At 40.7% G+C, this 17,314-nt stretch overlaps 2 protein-coding genes across 9 annotated transcripts in view; one reads left to right on the top strand and one right to left on the bottom strand.

Moving 5' to 3' along the window:
* Positions 1 to 17,314, bottom strand: part of adprh (ADP-ribosylarginine hydrolase) — a 56,527-nt gene that overhangs the window by 7,838 nt on the left and 31,375 nt on the right. For 5 of the 8 annotated variants that reach the window (XM_086064220.1, XM_086064221.1, XM_086064219.1 and 2 more), the window contains one exon: positions 1,033 to 1,147. In XM_086064220.1, the coding sequence (XP_085920346.1) occupies positions 1,033 to 1,147 (115 nt within the window). Of the gene's footprint in view, positions 1 to 1,032; positions 1,148 to 1,779; positions 4,743 to 17,314 lie in introns of those variants that run through there. The other 3 variants (XM_086064224.1, XM_086064226.1, XM_086064225.1) reach the window with 3 other exon arrangements.
* Positions 13,935 to 17,314, top strand: part of LOC147156461 (double C2-like domain-containing protein alpha) — a 32,394-nt gene continuing 29,014 nt past the window's right edge. Inside the window, exon 1 of the mRNA XM_086064218.1 lies at positions 13,935 to 14,178. Within this exon, the coding sequence (XP_085920344.1) occupies positions 14,153 to 14,178 (26 nt within the window). The 5' untranslated portion in view covers positions 13,935 to 14,152. The remainder of the gene's footprint in view (positions 14,179 to 17,314) is intronic.

Below are 17,314 nucleotides of genomic sequence, written 5' to 3'. Positions count from 1 at the left end.
GAACTCACCCAACAACGTTGGGTTGAATGAAGTTTGGGGAGCTTGGTTTGTGGGTTATTCATTTGACCCAACTTTTGGGGTTAATTAAATAACCCAATTGAATGAAGTAAAAAATGATCAGACCCAAGTTTCTGAGCTATTTAACCCAAAAAGTTGGGTCAAATAAAATTAAAAGTCCACAAAGCAACCCAGTTATTTGGGGTTGTTTGTGGGTTATTAATTTCACTGAACTTTTTGGGTTAATCGAATAACCCAATTGAATTGGGTCAGAAATTATCCCAACCCACTTTTTGAGCTATTTAACTGAAAAAGTTGGGTCAAATAAAATCAATAACCCACAGAGCAACCCCGTTTTTTGGGTATGTTTGTGGGTTATTCATTTCACCCAACTTTTTAGGTTTATCGAATAACCCAATTGAATTGGGTCAAACCTTTTTTCTTCTTTTTTTTTATCCCAACCAACCTTTTGAGCTATCAAACACAAAGTTGGGTCAGCTTAAACAATTAATAACCAACAAACAACCCAATTTCGGGTGGGGGTGGGGGGGTTGTGGGTTATTTGGCAATGTTGAGTAGGTCCCTTTTTGACCCAATTTGGGTTATTTTTGGCCCAACGGTTGTCCAATTGAAGGCCTTCAAAGTGAATTCAATGGTTTGTTTCTAAGTACAATCTCGACGAGTTTAAAAAAAAATTCAGGCGTGGCTAAAGTTAGCTAGGTAGCTATGCTTAAACCCCCAAAATACATTTTGGGAAGTGACCACCTTAGAGTGCCTCGTTGTCAGCCACACATGCATACACGTTGCACAGAGAACTTCTTCCCAAATGTTTTTAGTGTTTTAATATATGTTGTATGTTGACTGTTCTGCTTTAAAATTGGCTGAGCTAAGTCAATTAGTGAGCAAGTTGAAGCAAAATCTGCACATTTCAGAATTTTTTTTTTTTTAAAGAATTTTTTTCTATGTTTGTGTGTCATGTGAGTTTTCTATTGCATATTTCTTGGCTCAATTAAGGTTGGGAATGCACTGGCACACCTTGTGAATGGCTGGTCCGGACTCATTGTACTCCCACTTCTGGTTCCTGAAGCCCAGAGAATCACCTGCACCACTCAGCAACATGGCCGCCTTGTAGTGCTCCACTGTAACAATTCTGCAACAACAAAATGCACAAAGATACTTGAGCTGATATTAACCATTTTTTTTATCACGTTGATAGTCTACACAAGCACGCATTTACTGGACACATACTAGTTGTTTATTATTGTGTTTGTTCTCTGCATGTTTGCTATAAAAAAAAAAAACAGATATTGAGGCTCTGCAGAGTGTGTCTAATATTAGATATTTGGATTGGACAATCCTACATCATTTTACACAAAAACGTGAAAAATACATAATTATAACAGTAAGTATATATTTTTTCTGTAATTTCTATCATGTCAATCGCAAGGTACATTTATACTCACATTTACATCTAGGGACAATTTAGTGTTCTGAACGAAGCTCAAATGCATATTTTTGTAACGTGGGAGGAAGCACAGGGGAGAACATAAAAAACCCAAACAGGAACAGATTCGAACCCCGAACTCAGAAGTGCGAGGTCGGCGTGCTAATCACCATTACACCTGTTCTACGTTACTTTACAATGTAGATGACGTGAAAATAAATCAATTCTACACACATTAAATTAACGCGTGAAGACCGCCTATATGATAGTCATTTGTCAAAACGTCACCTTTTATTTTTTTCTCACTCATTCCTCCCGCAAAAGTAGCGCACACTCACCGATTCATTGCAGCGACTTTCCCCGCAAAAGAGCGCTCACAAGGCGGCCGCGAGGAGCACTCGACGTCGGGGTTGAGAAGCCGGAAGTGGTGCTCAAGCTCTTCTTCGTCCCCTGCGAAATTCGATCACGCTGGTGGCGCAGCAGGCAACCTTGTTCCGGTCCAACAATATTTTATTAACAATTTCGTTCTGGTCTAAAAAAAAAAATATATATATATATATATATAAAAGAAAAGGCGACAGTAAGCGGAGCACATTTAAAAGGGCATCGACAATTGCAGTAATCCCTCGTTATTCGCGATGTTTGAGGACCAAGCTTTGCTGTGAATACAGAAATAGCACGAGTATATTAATGCTCCAGTGAATTTATTTGACCTTAATAACCTATATTAATAGTTTAAGACATAAATATACCACAAACTATGATCCTAAACGGTTTGATATAATTTCAAATTCATCTACAAGTACATTACCTTCCAAAATAAATTGCTTACAGTTACAAATACTTTAATTGTCCCATAGTAGCGTTAGTAGTCGTATAAAAAGTGTGAATACAAGCCCACAGTCGCTCCAATAGTGCTCTGAATTTGATTTAATAAATACATTTTTTTTAAAAAAGCAAGAGTTTAGATAGACCGACAGCGAGATACAGCTAGCTTGCTAGCTACAGTAGAAAAAAAAATATTAAAAAAAATATATATTGTCATAGGTGTCACAGGAGGCAATGACTTTATCGCAAATAATGTTATTTAAATTTTATTCATCTCAAGCTAAAAGGAAAGTAAAACTTTGTGAACTTTGACTGCCGTGACATTTCAAATCAGCTTTTGGCTCTTGAACGGATCTTCAAACTGCTCCCGAGCTCCACGGGGTAGCACCCCCTTACTCGCAAAATATGAACGGCGTCGATGATGGACACGGGCGGCTGTTGAACGGCGATGCCAGACTGATTCCCACAGCTGATGCCTCCACTTTTAGCCACAGTCGAATGTGAACGTGTTTGTAGCTGAGGTATCAGGTGAGAGAAGTTGGATGACATTTTCTGGCCCCACCCTACTATGAAATTTCAAAATACAGTAACATGTAATTGTTGTGTAAATGAAAGATAAAATATAAAAAAAATCCCATCAAAAACACTCCTAACCCAAGAAAAGAAAAAAGCACGTCTAGAACATCTGAACTTCATTTGAGTTTAATCAAAGGCACTTTTCTGTCATCATATTAGGGTGTGCACACTTTTGCAACCACATTATTTGTGCACCGCAAGTCATAGGTCACATTAATGATATATGATTGGTTTCATTTTCGACCATCACACAAACCTGGCATTTGAACAGGGGTGTGTGGACTTTTTATAACCGCCATAAATCCATTCATTCCAGTGTTGACTGTTGGCTCCCATGCGTCAGTCAGACCCGCTAAGGACCCCCACTCGAAATCCCCTCCTGACCTCACATCGTCCGCTTCCACGTCCACCGTGGCCCCCGCTAGCACTGGCGGCACTACCGCTGTTGCCTAGCAACTGGACGGTGGGAAACAATCGGGGCCGCTGTAGTGGGGATTTAACAACGAGTGGGATTATTTGTGCGCGCGAGGGGGAGAAATATAATCAGATGCGAAATACGCACACATGAAAAGCAAAACGTGCACGGGAACGACGTTTATTGCGCACCTGGGAAAAAACGAAGCCAGTTAGGGCCCAAGTCTTTCTTCAGTCCAATAAAATAAGAACATTCAAAAAATAATTACCCAAAAGTCCAAAAGGGGGAAAATGAGCAAAATTAGGGGATAAAAAGTTGCAAAGTTTTGAGTTGTGTAGTCTAGAAAAAAACGAGAGAGAAAATAGAGCAAAACACGAAACTTACGTCCTTTTAGTTCGTTAGCTTAATGCTAACACAAATTAGCATGCAAATTGCCGTGTGAACAACAACAGATTGAAAGCCTAACCCGATTCAAAGCATAATTTGAAACCCTACTTTGAAACCTGTGGTCACAAATTCTGACAGTTGAATGTGAAACTATGACTTCTTTTTTCTTTTCTTTTTTTACAGTGTTATAGTCCTTCATATTGTTGAACTATGAAGTTTGTGATTTTTGGTTTAACACTTGCCGTGGCAATGTGCTGTTTGCAAAAAAAAAAAAAGCTGATTTTGAGGGTCTAAACATGGATGAAAAATCCTGAAACTGCACACACATCAGACTTGGCAAAATAACACAAAAGTTGTTCTCTGTGGGGATTGTTAAAAAAAAAAAAAGTTTAAAAAAAAATCTGAAAAGTTAACTTTTTTTTTAATAAAGTTTGATTTTTTTTTTGCCCTTGTATTTTTTTACTGTGACATTGCAACTACTTACATGCATGATTTTTTTTAAGATGAAAACTATTCTTCCCTAAACAAATCAAGATTTGTATGACTTGTGCTTTCAAGACAGAAGCAGCAATAACACCATATACGGAATTATAGTACGTTAATATTAATGTTAACTAAGATAATTGTGCTCTTTTTTGGGGCGAATTTATTATTATTTCCTGGCTGGAAAATGAGACACTTTTTCATTGGAAAATTGTCCGCCCATTAGATGAGGACGTCGAGCCAATTTCAACATGTGCTGTTTGTTTACCCTGACAGGCCATTAGAGTCATTGGAATGTTGTTTGTGTGGTTATCACGTCTCAAAATGATGATTTTTTTTTTCATCATTTTATCACTAAGTACAGAGCCAGTGCGAACATGAGGCAATACGATGCACCCCCACTATTCACACAGGGAGTCTGCCAAATAGCAAACAATTGGCAAAAGGGAAAATAAATGTGTAATTGACGACCATAAATTGCATTGAGGGGGAAAATTTATTTTTAAAACCTAAAAAAATAATAATTGGAAAACAGGTTCCTCACATCTAAAAGAACGTAATTTAAAAAAAATCAAAATTTAAATAAAAAAGGAAATACAATTATAAACATTATTAACAAAATATTGTAAAAAGTCAGCAAGTAGTGAAAATCCATGAGTAATTGACAACCATCATAATTGCATTGGGGGAGAAAATATATACATTTTGAAAATCTACAAAAATATATATTTTTTAAATAAAACAAAAAAGGGATTGTAAAATATATTTGACAATTTTGGGAATAAATCAGCAAATAGGTGAATCCAGCCCAACTGTTTTTTCTGCAAAGCCTTCATGTTCTTTGCCACGTCTTTTCATCGGCACAACACGCTGTCAATTCCGCGGTGGCAATTAATGAGGCTTGTCTGATTTCCATTTCAAATTCTCCATCAGAGCTTCAAACGCAAATCTGTTGCGCGCCCACACAAAGCCCAAAAGTTGCAAAATGACAAGACCGTGTTATTAGATGTCATTATATGTCAAGGGGAAAAAAATAATGGAAAGTGTAAGAGTGAATAAAAAAAATTTTTTGGGGGGGGGGGGGCACCCTGTATATGACGCACATGTTCCCCAGCCCTGGGCAGTCGGCATTTCCATACAGACTTAATTAAATGTTTTTTTTGAGTTTTTTTTAACGTCTAAGTGCGCCATCTGTATAATAGCTTCCCAAAGACGGCAGACTGAAAGCATTTTTTTTTTTGTTTAAATGCCCTTTTGAGCGTTTTTGCATACGAATGGCGTCTGGCCGCACATCACCCGAGGCTGCGTGTGTTTGCCCTTTTACGACGCCGCGCTCCCGTTTGAAAAAAAGAACATTTGAGAAATTTAAAGCTTCGTTCGCATTCGGAACAAACCTTGAACCCGAGATCGTCACTCTAAGCATTTGCACGTTTGGGATAAGGCGTGCTGCTTTTTGATGTGTTATATGAGTTGCACTTTCAGTGGGTTTCGGCGTCCCTTCATTTCGATTCGTTGAAATGAGCTTTTCTCGGAATAAGTTACGCCGTAAACGGGTTCGGTTCTAACGAGTGCTGTCAGGCGATTACGATTTCTAAGAGGAATGATTTCAATTGTTAACTCGCGATTGATCGCAAATTTCATATCTGTTCTAAATGTACAATAAAAAAAATTCATGCTCTAACATAAACATAACATAACATAAAAGTAAAAAAAAAAAAAAAAAAGTTAAACAAATAGAAATATGGCTGCATCTTTTAGTCATTTATACAGCAATTTCATAATAATTCCGAAGTTAAAATAAAAAAGATTTTAAAAAAGAGTGTGACATTTTTCTGCCACTAGATGGCATAATTGCATTAACTTGTGAAATTCTGCACATTTTTTAAATTATAAAATACAACTTGACCTCAGTCTCTACAAATATATACATTATTGTTAGATTTATTACTGCAACATTTTTGACATGAACGTGCCTGCTGCATTCCTCCAGTACAGGCTTTCCAATTAAGGGGCGGTCATTAATCGCTGGTTAAAAAAAATTGTGGCATTAAAGGAACTTTAAATGAACTCAAAATTAATGCACTCATTTTGACACCCCTAGTTCTAACCTTTTTCGAAGTACCATATGGTGAATTTGCAGTAATCGATAATCACTGGCCAAATTGGAATTCATTCATTCACTGCCATTGACGGCTATAGACGTCAAAGATTTGAACTGGCCAGCCCAAGAATTATATCACGTACAATAACCAAAGCATTGCATATCATGATATACTTGCTTGCATAAAAAGAAGCTGTAAGAAAGAAAAAAAGAAAGAAAGTAATATAAGGAATGTAATTTAACCACAGATGGGGAAATAAACACGTTTTGTGCTTGAAAGAGAATAAGCAGTAAGACTTGTCGTGAGCGCGAACGCAATCCATCCAAGCGCGACGGCGAAAAGGTGCACTCTCAGCAGAATATTTTATGAGACTAATTGCTGCCATTTGTCTTTTTTAAAATGCTTCGCCACTGTCATGTGAGCTGCTGGGAGACAAACAAACCTTTAGTAATTTGCCACGGAAGGACTTGTTGAACGATAGTCGCGGCCGCTCTCATAAAAGTGCAGGATAGCAAAAAATGAACGTACTAAAAAACATGTTGGCTCTTGTTTCCCTGATAAATCTAAAAGCAATTTTGTTTACCTGATTATGGTGATATATACGAAAGAGGCGTTTGAAATTAATCGATTTGAGATCTGACTGGTTAAAGGAACAGTCCCATTGCATTTCCTCAATAAAATGAATGGCAATGCTATTAATTAAAATATTTGCAATGTGATTCAAAATAAGGAAAATCACATTCTATAATAATGCACTTAAAAAGGAAACATACAGTAATTAAATAATTACAAAGAATGTAAAGAAATTTTTGTTTTGCTTCAATTCTATGCACCCGGGCCACAATTACTCAATAAGCCACAGTAATAGTCGTCATTCTTCGCAGAGGATAAAGAACATATGCCTTTGAGTATTGTTGAGTTTTCTGTCTGTGTGTTGTTATACATAGCATCGACACATAACCATTTGTTAGCCCGTCAATGGCATTTCCCATCATGTGTTAGCATTAAGCTAGTGGACTATAAGGCAATTATGAGGTTGTTTAAAAAAAAAAAAAAAAATACACAGTAAAATTGAGTTTTAAGTTCAGGTTGACAATAAATCTATACCCGTTTTTTCAAGGACTGTTCACTACAGCAATACTCCCTATAGCATGTTTTTATAGCATTAATGGCACTTTAAAAAAGAACAATGGATAACACAACAAATATTTTGGCCAAAGATGTTACAGTACAAAATGAAAGTACAGCTGTTGCTTCCTGTAGGCGTAAAAGGCAGGATTGAAGAGATTTGAAGCAATCTTCTGCAAAAATGAGTGGGCTGGGCTGAAAAAAAAAATTCCCATTTGAATTCACCTTTCAAATTGACATGATCAAAAACAATAACATGCTGCCATCTAGAGGCCAACAGAGAAATTACACCCAGCTGAAATCAGATTTTACTATATATATATATATATATATATATATATACAGCCTGTCTGGCCAGAGTTCTAAGTCATGTTTTGCTTTTTTTTTCCCTCCACTCCTCCGTCCTCTTCAACTTCCATCTCTGTTAAAAGGATGCACGGTCCTCTCTAATCGGTCACAGCACACAACACAACGGCTGCCGCGCTTCTTATCTTCTCAGTTGAAGTCCGAGCGGGCTCATTTTCACCGCCTCACATTTAAGGGCGAGGGAATTATTCATTGCAACATGGTTTCGCGTCCGCGCGATATGATAATGTACTGCATTAGAGCGCATGAGAGCCCCACAGGAGACTTTTCTCCGCTCGCACCAAAAACAAGTCAAACAAACGAGGACCTGGAGAGCTCACTTTTATTCGCCTAATCTGTTACTGCTACCCTTTAATGTAATGATTCCCAACCACAGTGCTGGGAAATTGTCCAATTCCTCTAAATCGGCCCCAAAATGAGTTTTTTTTTTTAATGAAAATTATGTCTAATGTAAAATAATGTGCCATTGATCAGACATTACAGAAATTCATCTTTAAACACAGCTTTCAAATCGGCATCAAAATACTCCCTCGCGTACCGTAATTTAAAAAAACGTTTTTTTTTCATACATTTATTTATTTATTTATAATTGTGGTATGTGAGGGACTATTGGATGTCGATTTGAAAGCTGCGTTTAAAGATGAATTTCTGTTTATCTTGAAACAGACTAATAAAGTTATATTCTATCCCTAAAGAGGATTTGACATTCAGTGATCTTCAGCAAAAACTAGGATGAGCTGAAATACTTCCTGTTTTCATTCTTTTTTCAAATTGAGTGTCTAACAAACTGTGTGATGCCATCTAGTGGTCGGCAATGGAATCGCACCCGCAACAAACAGGTGTCAGAACAAAATACCGTGTACAAAATAACCCTCAGGCGTCAGATGTTCATCATCCTGCCACTTGTGCATGACGACTGACTGACTTGCTTTGTCTTCTACCCCGCAAACGTATGCGTCATCGTCATATGACGCTGACATCGACCCATTACCCTCGAACACTTTTTTAATTTGTTTGAGCCTTTTCCTGAAAGTGCATCCTAGCGGTACATTGTGCTCACGTCGTGCTCAAGAGGTGCCGCGCATGCTTAATGTGCACGCAAAGCGTTTGCTCACATTATTGGCAATTTGTTCCCTCGCAGTGACGCACAGCGAGGCGTTTAGCCAGCATTAGCCTCTTTGATGGCGCGGTCCCCCTCGGGCAGGAAAATAATCATAATTGTGGCGTTTCCGCCGTTGTGGCTCAAACACAAGTTTGCCGTTAATTGCCACTGTATACGTGACCTACATTTTGTATCGCTTTTTGATTGCGGCCGACACTCAGGCGGCGCTCGACGATGAGGGCATAATTAAAAGCACACAAAAGTAGTTGCTGAGAGCGCCTTGTTAACGTTGCCGCAAAGTGTTTAACTATTAGAACATTGAAGGGAAATGGATCGTAGATAGATGGGACATGTTTTGAATGTTGCATCAATTCATTGAAATGACTTTTTTTTAAAGGTCAGCCTTCAGCGGATATATCGTCGAGTGTTGTCTTCCGGACAAAACTGCGCTCTAATATTTCAGTTTAAAAAAAAACAAAAGGGAATAACAAAATTAGTTTTGTGCATCATGAGGGAGACTTGGCCACCGGAGGGCAGCATAAGACTGTCCTATTGACACGAACGAAGAAGACTTTCAAAGCTACTGTCAGTGACTCAGTAAGCTGCAGTAATATTACCTTCTTTTTTTTTGCAGAGGATAAAGAATATAGGCATGCGAGTATTGTTATATTGTGTTTAGAGCTAGAGCTGTCAAAGTTAAAGCGTTAAGTAATTAATTAATCACAAAAATGTATCGCATTAATCATGTATTAAATCACATCATTAATTTTGACCGCAGATGATCATTTAGCTGACAGCGGATGGTTACGTTAAAGGTAGCACAGGTTGCGTTTAAGCAATAAACATAACTGCATGCATTAAAGTAAAGCATTTAATAAATGTTTGCGTTTAATATTCAGAATATTTATTCATGTAAAAATATCGGGGTCGTTTTTTTTCAAATTTTAAATGATGCAAGTAATTAACTGATTAGAAAAAGAGGAGGGTGAGCGTGTGCAGTGGATCAAAAAAATCATAACAATAAATGTCGAAAGAATTAACACCTAACAGTTGCTTTTTAAATTTTCCGGGCAAAAAAATGTTGATGAAAAGTCTTTTTTAATGAAGCGATTAATCGTGATCAATCAAAATTCTAAGATGTGATTAATCTGATTTTAAAAAAAAAGTAATCGTTTGACAGCGCTAGCTTCTACGCGCGTTGTTCGTTAGCCTTGTTCGTTTCCCATGATGTGTTAGCATTAAGCTAGCAGACTTTAACGCAATGTTATGCGGTTGTTTTGAAAACACGTCATTCTCGGTTTGTTTACGTTTCGTTTGACTGGGAGTGGCAATAAATGGCTTGAAGTGTGTGTGTGTGTGTGTTTTTTAAAAAGCTTTTTTTTAAGGAATTAATTACTATCTTCCCAAACAGTGCTCCTATTTAATTATTATTTTTTTTATTGCAAGTCAAAATAAAAAAATAATATCTCAAGGTACTACTGTATTTTATTCTTCATTTTGTATTGTAGTAAAACAGCAAAGTGATTTTTTTTTTTTTATTCTGCTTTTTAAAAAAACAAACAATTGTGACTGGTATCGGCCATACATTATTTATGTATGCATTATCATTACCCAGCTGCTATCATCACATTAACATTGTGCCCATTTCTAATGAGCCCTTCATCCGTCATAAACATGCAACAAAGCTTCATAGATGCGATGTTTAAAAAGCCGCAACGATAAAACATAAGATGAATATGAACATGTGGATGGAAGGAAGTGTGTGTGTGTGTGTGTGTGTGTGTGCGTGTGCTTCAGTGTGTACGTGTGAAGCACTGCCATCTTGCTTTGGAGGGGTTTTTGTGCATCACAGCGCCGCGTTAACGCATCCACGCACGTCCGTGCCGTGGCATCAATTTAATGCAAGCAAAGCATACATGCGTGGGCATGTGCGCGCGCGCGCACGTGCGTGCGCTATACTCGCTTGCGCGTATCCGCAGAGGAAGGACGAAGCGGATTGGAGGAGTCGAGGAAGCAGAGGCACGGCACAAGGGAACGGCCACGGAACGGAAGCATAAATATGTCTAAAAACAACAACAACAACAACAACAACAAAAGTAGAAAATCATATGCATCGTTTTCATGCAAAAAATGCTATTAAAAGGCACACATGAGTTCACAAAGACACTAATTGGCGTATGCAGGGACAAATAGCACGTTTCTACTTGCCTATCACTGACAGTGACTCAAGAACGGCTACGCATAATTATATGGAGGAACTGTTACTCAGCAGAGAGAGAGAGAGAGAGAGAGAGAGAGAGAGAGAGAGAGAGAGAGAATATGCCTTACTTTCTGTTAAAAGACCGAAGAGGAGACACTTGACAGCAAACAACTGCATCTCAAATCATCTTTCCCGATTAAAATGCACAGAAATGCCATCAATTCATTCCCCACAAAAATGTTGTGAATCCGTGTAAAGAATGAAACATCGTAACCTATTCATTGCGACTCCTTGCGTAGTGCGCGACCTGGCCACCAGGGGGGGCAATTATGTCACGAAGACACAAGCAAAGACGACTTTCACAACTACTGCGACTCAGTAAACCGCAATTGTTTCTCACGGGGGATAAGGAATACGTAACCTCTCTCGATGCTATCTGTTAGCCCATCTACAGGATTTTGCACTGTGTGTTAGCATTAAGCTAGCAACTGATGACTTGCTAACTTACCAGGCTCAAAATTTGACCATGGAGTGCTTTTGACAAATTCGTTTTTGATCCTCAAAAGGCTGCAATGCCCGCCGTCTCTGAAAGTGGCAAGCTAATGATCGTTAGCGACACAATTAAGAGGAGGAAAAACATGGTTAAGTGGTTTTGAATCATCATCATTCTGGACTGTCAAATTGTGTCATTAAAAAATCATTTCCTGCCAAACCAACCCTGCAAATTAGAATACATTTTGATGAAAGTAAAAAAATTATTGATCCTTTAAATGATTCTAATTTCTGTCGTCAAACTTGGATTTATGCCTCTCGGAAAGAACATGAAAAGGATGCGCCAGACCCGCATAAGTGTGCATATTAAAAGGGAATTAAATGGCTAACTTGGAGAATTAATGAGGTGACAACTTTTTTTTCAAGACTCCACACAAGTTTAATTAAACACAACCTCTGCGTTTCTACGCGTGAGTCTACATGAGACTTGGTAGATCAATTAATTAATTAAAAGAGTTTGCATTGTGGGGGACGTAGCGCTCAATTAGGGGCCAAAAAAAGGGCTTCCCGTTCGGGTTCGTCTGACATCTGAGGTTTTTGTGGGCGCTAAAATGGCAAATATACGCAGAAAGAAGCAGGCTTGACAAGAATTACGCAACCAAAGAGAATTTATGGAAGCATTAGCATATTTGGAGACTCCGCCCACCAGTGTTCTACAGTTGAAGGGGAAGAAGGCAGAAACATAATTTGGGTTAGGGACCAAGAGTTATGGCTTGGATTAATTTCTGGGGATTTGGATCAGTCACTGATTAACCCCGCCGGATTGGCCTTTCGTCTTCCTGAAGACGAAGCGACGGTCTGCGCCATCCTGTTGGCCGGTAAGAAAAAAACGGATCTGAAGAAACTGGAAGTCTTTAGACAACGACAGCCTTCCTTAATTTGCATCCTTTTCGCAAGCGGCCTCCAACAAGGCGACCTTCACGCCCTCGTCATTCTTCTTCTTCTTCTTCTTCTTCTTCTTCAACATCGCCTCCGGTGGTTCGGTCGCTCCGCCCACCGATTCCCCGGTGAACTTATCCGTGACGACAGCTGAAGGCACGTAACGTGCGCAACGATGACCTCGCGAGGATCGGTGACCCCCACGTTGAGCGGCTGAGTATCGCATGTGACGTGGCGGCGAGGTCACCGCGTTGGACGCCGTCCAGCCTTAATGAAGACAACGGGCTCAAGCCCGAGTGGCTCGACGCGGGCTTTGAGAACAACAGCCGACGTGACGTAAGGATTGTGAGAATTGTTGTCAGGCCCCTGCAAACAGTCCAAGGGTGGGAAAGACTCCAGCTCATTTGCGGCCCAGAAGAGCGCAAGTGGGATAGGAAACGGATGGCTTGATTGGTTTGGATTAGGTTTAAGGGTTGAGGGTTAGGTTTAAATTTAGTGGCTAGGTTTAAGGGTTTGGATTAGTTGATGGGTCTGGGTTTGGGGTTTGGATTGGTTCAGGTTATGAAGGGGCTTTGGGTTGGGGTTAAATTTAGGTTGTATGGGTTTGTGGTAGGTTCATGTTAATGGGATTAAAGGTTAAATATAAGGGTTTGGGTTTGGATTAGGTTCAAGGTTTACGGTTAAATGTAGGAGTTATAGGTTTGGATTAGGTTTATGGGCTTGCGGTGGGGGTTGTGAGTTGGGTGAAGTTTAGAGGTTGAGAGTTTGGGTTAAAGTTAGTGAGTACATTTAAGGGTTGCAGGTTTGGATCAGTTTGAAGGGTTTTGGGTAGAGGTTATGGGTTTTGGATCAGGTCTAAGGTTTTGGGTGGTAAGGGGTTATTGGTTGGGTGAAGTTTAGGGGTTGTGGGTTTGGATTAGGTTTAGGGGGGTTGGGGTTAAGGTTAGGGGTTAGAGCAGGGGTGGGCACGCTCGTTCCTCGAGGGCCGGAGTCCTGCAGGTTTTGGATATTTCCCTTCTCCAACACAGCTGATATATGATCAGGTCATCAGCAAGCTCTGCATAACCCTGATAACAATCCTGTTTGATTGGAATCAGCGTGTGTTGGAAAAGGGGAAACCTCCAAAACCTGCAGGACTCCGGCCCCCGAGGACCGAGTTTGCCCACCTCTGGATCCGTTTGAATAATCAGAATATTATAATACAACATTTCAACAAGTGAACTTAGAGACATTACGCTTGACCGCTAATGAAATAAACGTCCTTCCTTTTGAACAAGTGCAATCGTGTGCGTTTATGTTGTTGTGTGTGAGAAGCCACGCACACTCCAGACTATCAAAGAACGACCCCCCCGCTGTCTCTCTCGTTCTCTATCCCCCCCCCCCCCCCACCCCCGACTCCCTCCCTCCTCCCCCTCCTCCTCTTCCAGCATGTCGCTCTCATGTCGCCCCTTAGCTCCTCATTCCCATCACAACTTGAACTATGGGCCCTTTTAATATTTCACCATAAACGCCGTGAGCCCCCGCTCGGGTCCTGCGAGTCCTCCCCCCTCCTCCTCCTCCTCTTCCTCCTCCTCCTCCTCCTCTTCCTCCATCTACTCTGCGCTCCCCCTCGCCGCCACCTGTTAGTCGGTCTCCCTCGCCGCGCTGCGCTGGAATTCCATCCTCTTCCTCGTACCTCTTCCAATCGTCTTTTATGAGGAGTTTCGCACTTGCGCTGAGGTAAGTCGCCATGTTGTCATCCTTTTGCGTACATCTTCATCAGCGTCTCGCGCGTTTTTCGGTCAGTCGGAAACGATACGAGGCGGCCGGCGGAGATGCCCGGCCGATGCTCCCGTTCAAACTGCTGCAACATGTGGCAGCTGTCTTAGTACGCTTCACCTGCTCTTCTTCCGCACGCTCGCAGCTCGAAGTTTACTCGTTCCCGACTTGGCGCTAATTGGCGGGATCTCGCTGCGCTGCAGCTACGGCGGCGCCGCCTGGCACTCAACTTGTGGCATGTGGCTGTCAGCTGGTTATTTAAAGGTGAATGCGTGTGTGTGCGATACCACAGGGGGGGGGGGGCAGGATGCATTTTTTCACGTGCACTGCAGGTGGACCAACATGACTGACTGTAGAGTTAATTAGAGATATGGATTGAAAAGGAGAAGTGTGTGTGTGTGTGGGGGGGGGGGGGGGGGAGTCATCCATGCTTGCCGTATGAGTCTAATTTAAAGTGAAGGCGCTAAAAGAAGGAGGAGGAGGAGGTGGAGGCATGTCGAGCGCAAAGATGCCCCCTCCAACCTATAACCTCGCCATCTATACAGTAGCGATTGTATAACCATGAGAGCCACGGGGGCTGCTGCTCCTGCAGCTGTGTACAAGATGTGCATTATCGTATAGGAATTATGCAAAGTAACTCTCGTGAAAAGAGGGTCAGCTGACATCGAGAAAAATAGAAAATCCATACAATCATACGTGGATTTCTTTACATTCTTGCGTGACTGCGCTTTTGACTATGACTATGACTAATTAGACTGTTGAGCCTGTTTGTGGTTGTGGGAGGGGCGGGGGGGGGGGGGGGGGGGGTGTCCCCATTTGATTAAATCAGAGGATAACCAAGTCTGACAAGTTTACATTCCTGGGATAAAAAGGGAAAACAAATTGGTCGTCAGATACAGTACAGATTATGGAAAGCTGTTTGAGCATTTCTTAGATCTATTTTGTTAAGGTCCGTAGACTAGTATACTCTTTGTCCTCACGAGAAAGACAATTCAGCACTCTAGCAGGGGTGTTTCTAGACCCCTGGGGTGGGGGCACCATGGCGACCCCCACCCCCCCAAAACAACAACAACAACAACAACAAAGAACAGGGCGATATGAAAAGCATGTCGCCAAACATTAAATCCTAAATTCTTATTAAATCCAGTTCTAAAGACTTTACACTGGTCAGCTGTAGAACACATTTTAAAAGGGACTACTTGTCAAAAATACCATTAAAGAAATGCTCATGGAATATAAACCCAGTAGGGTTCTGAGAACAGCAGATTTAGCCCAGGGCTCAAAGCAAACATGGTGCGTCAGCATTTAGCTGTTGTGCTGCGCATAAAATGGAACAAGCTGCAAACAGAACAAAATGTATCCCTAAGTGTAAATGCTTTTAAATCCAGGTTAAAAACAGTCCCCCCCCCCCCCCCATAAATATGATTATGGTCTTTCAGTTCGCTTTTAAATGTCTTAAATTCGTCTGTTTTTTTTATGTCTTAATTATTTTACTTTTAAATGTTTTGTTTTGTAACTTTGTGAAGCACCCTAAATAATTGACATTTAACATCACTATCAAGACTTAAACGCCACATACACATCGTACATGCACAGTTTTCTACAATAATAACATTTGCTCTCCACATAACCTGCAAACATGGAAAACGCAAACAGAAAACACGATTGCGCCTCGTGTGTCGTCCTGCCTTTCCTTTCTTCTTCTGTGGTCATTTGGAAAACTTAATAGCGCGTTACCACCGCCATCTGGTATTGTCCTTCCACTGCAAGCAAACCAATTTGAATTGAATTGCTGCTATCTAGCGCTCGGGGGGTGGGGTGGGGGGCTCGGGGGGGGGGGGGGGGTCATGGAATTCTACCAGTGTGCTGAATTGTATTTCTAGTGGGGGCAAAGAGCATTCAAGTACATGGACCGTAAATTGGATATCAAAGAGAAGCTCAGAGAAGTGTTTGAACAACCGCAGCGAAATCTGTTCTCGCCGTATGATTGTTGTTCCTTCTTGCGGAAATAATCTTTACACTGATCCAGGTCTCCTCGATATCATTTAACTCTTTAACAGTGAAGCGAAGAGTTTTCCCGATGTGAGGATGAAAAGAAAGGATGAAACCTAGCATCATGAGAGCGATCAATCAGCATCTCACTGGGAGCAAAATAAATTTTTTTTTTTTTTTTTGTGTTGCTTCTCCTCCCCACGAGCCATCGGGCCCTGCGGCTGCATGTGCGCTCACAGCCACATGTGCCACTGACTGCGCACATCACATCAACACAAGCCCACGCCTGCGACGACCAAGCCGCATTGTCTGTGTAAGCGCGCGTGTGTGTGTGTGCGTGAATTAATGAACTGATGCAATCGACATGTTCGCTGGCATTGGTGCACATCCTGTCACAGTTCTATTTATCTTCTCATCAAAGTGAATGAATCCATTAAATATTTTTTTTTTAATGACTTGAAATTCATTACTTCAGCTTCACCTTGACATCGATGTCAGATTATTTGCTCCACTGGGCAGCGACCCGCGCCATTTTGCGGAGAGCACGATGAGACGCTTGACACGTGTTGATCGTTTTTTTTTATCCTTCGTTTCTGTTGAAATGCTAAAAAAGGGAGGACATCTGCCGCATGGATGCTAACTTCTCAGTAAACCCCCGTTTAACCACCAACTATATGCCCTATATTTTCCTTTATCTAGTTTTACACCTCCCCGCATGCTTTAAATATATAAAAACACACGTAAACTCTTTAAAACATACTTTTAAAAAGTATTCGCTAGCACCTGTTGTCGCTCTCTCACTTGCACGGCTCTTCAAATTAACGCGCTTGCTTGCAAACGAGCTGTTTATCTCTCAAAAGGACGTTTACTGCAAAACTGACACATAAAACAAAAAAAAAGAAAATAAAATTAGTCGTTGTATATTTAAATACCAGCATGTTCAGGCAAACCATATAATCACATCTATTGAAAGTCCGCTAGCTTAGCGCTAACAAACATTGTGAAACAAGCTAACGGAATTTAGCATTGATGTTATGGTAACTATGAATCTTCAAATAACTGCTACTTGGAGCAGAAATGCATACAAACAGAGGCATAACGTGGA

This window comes from Leptonotus elevatus, chromosome 20 (genome assembly GCF_054856555.1).
Source record: "Leptonotus elevatus isolate MCC_2025b chromosome 20, RoL_Lele_1.0, whole genome shotgun sequence".
Taxonomy (NCBI): domain Eukaryota; kingdom Metazoa; phylum Chordata; class Actinopteri; order Syngnathiformes; family Syngnathidae; genus Leptonotus; species Leptonotus elevatus.
This window is presented reverse-complemented; position numbering and strand designations above follow the sequence as displayed.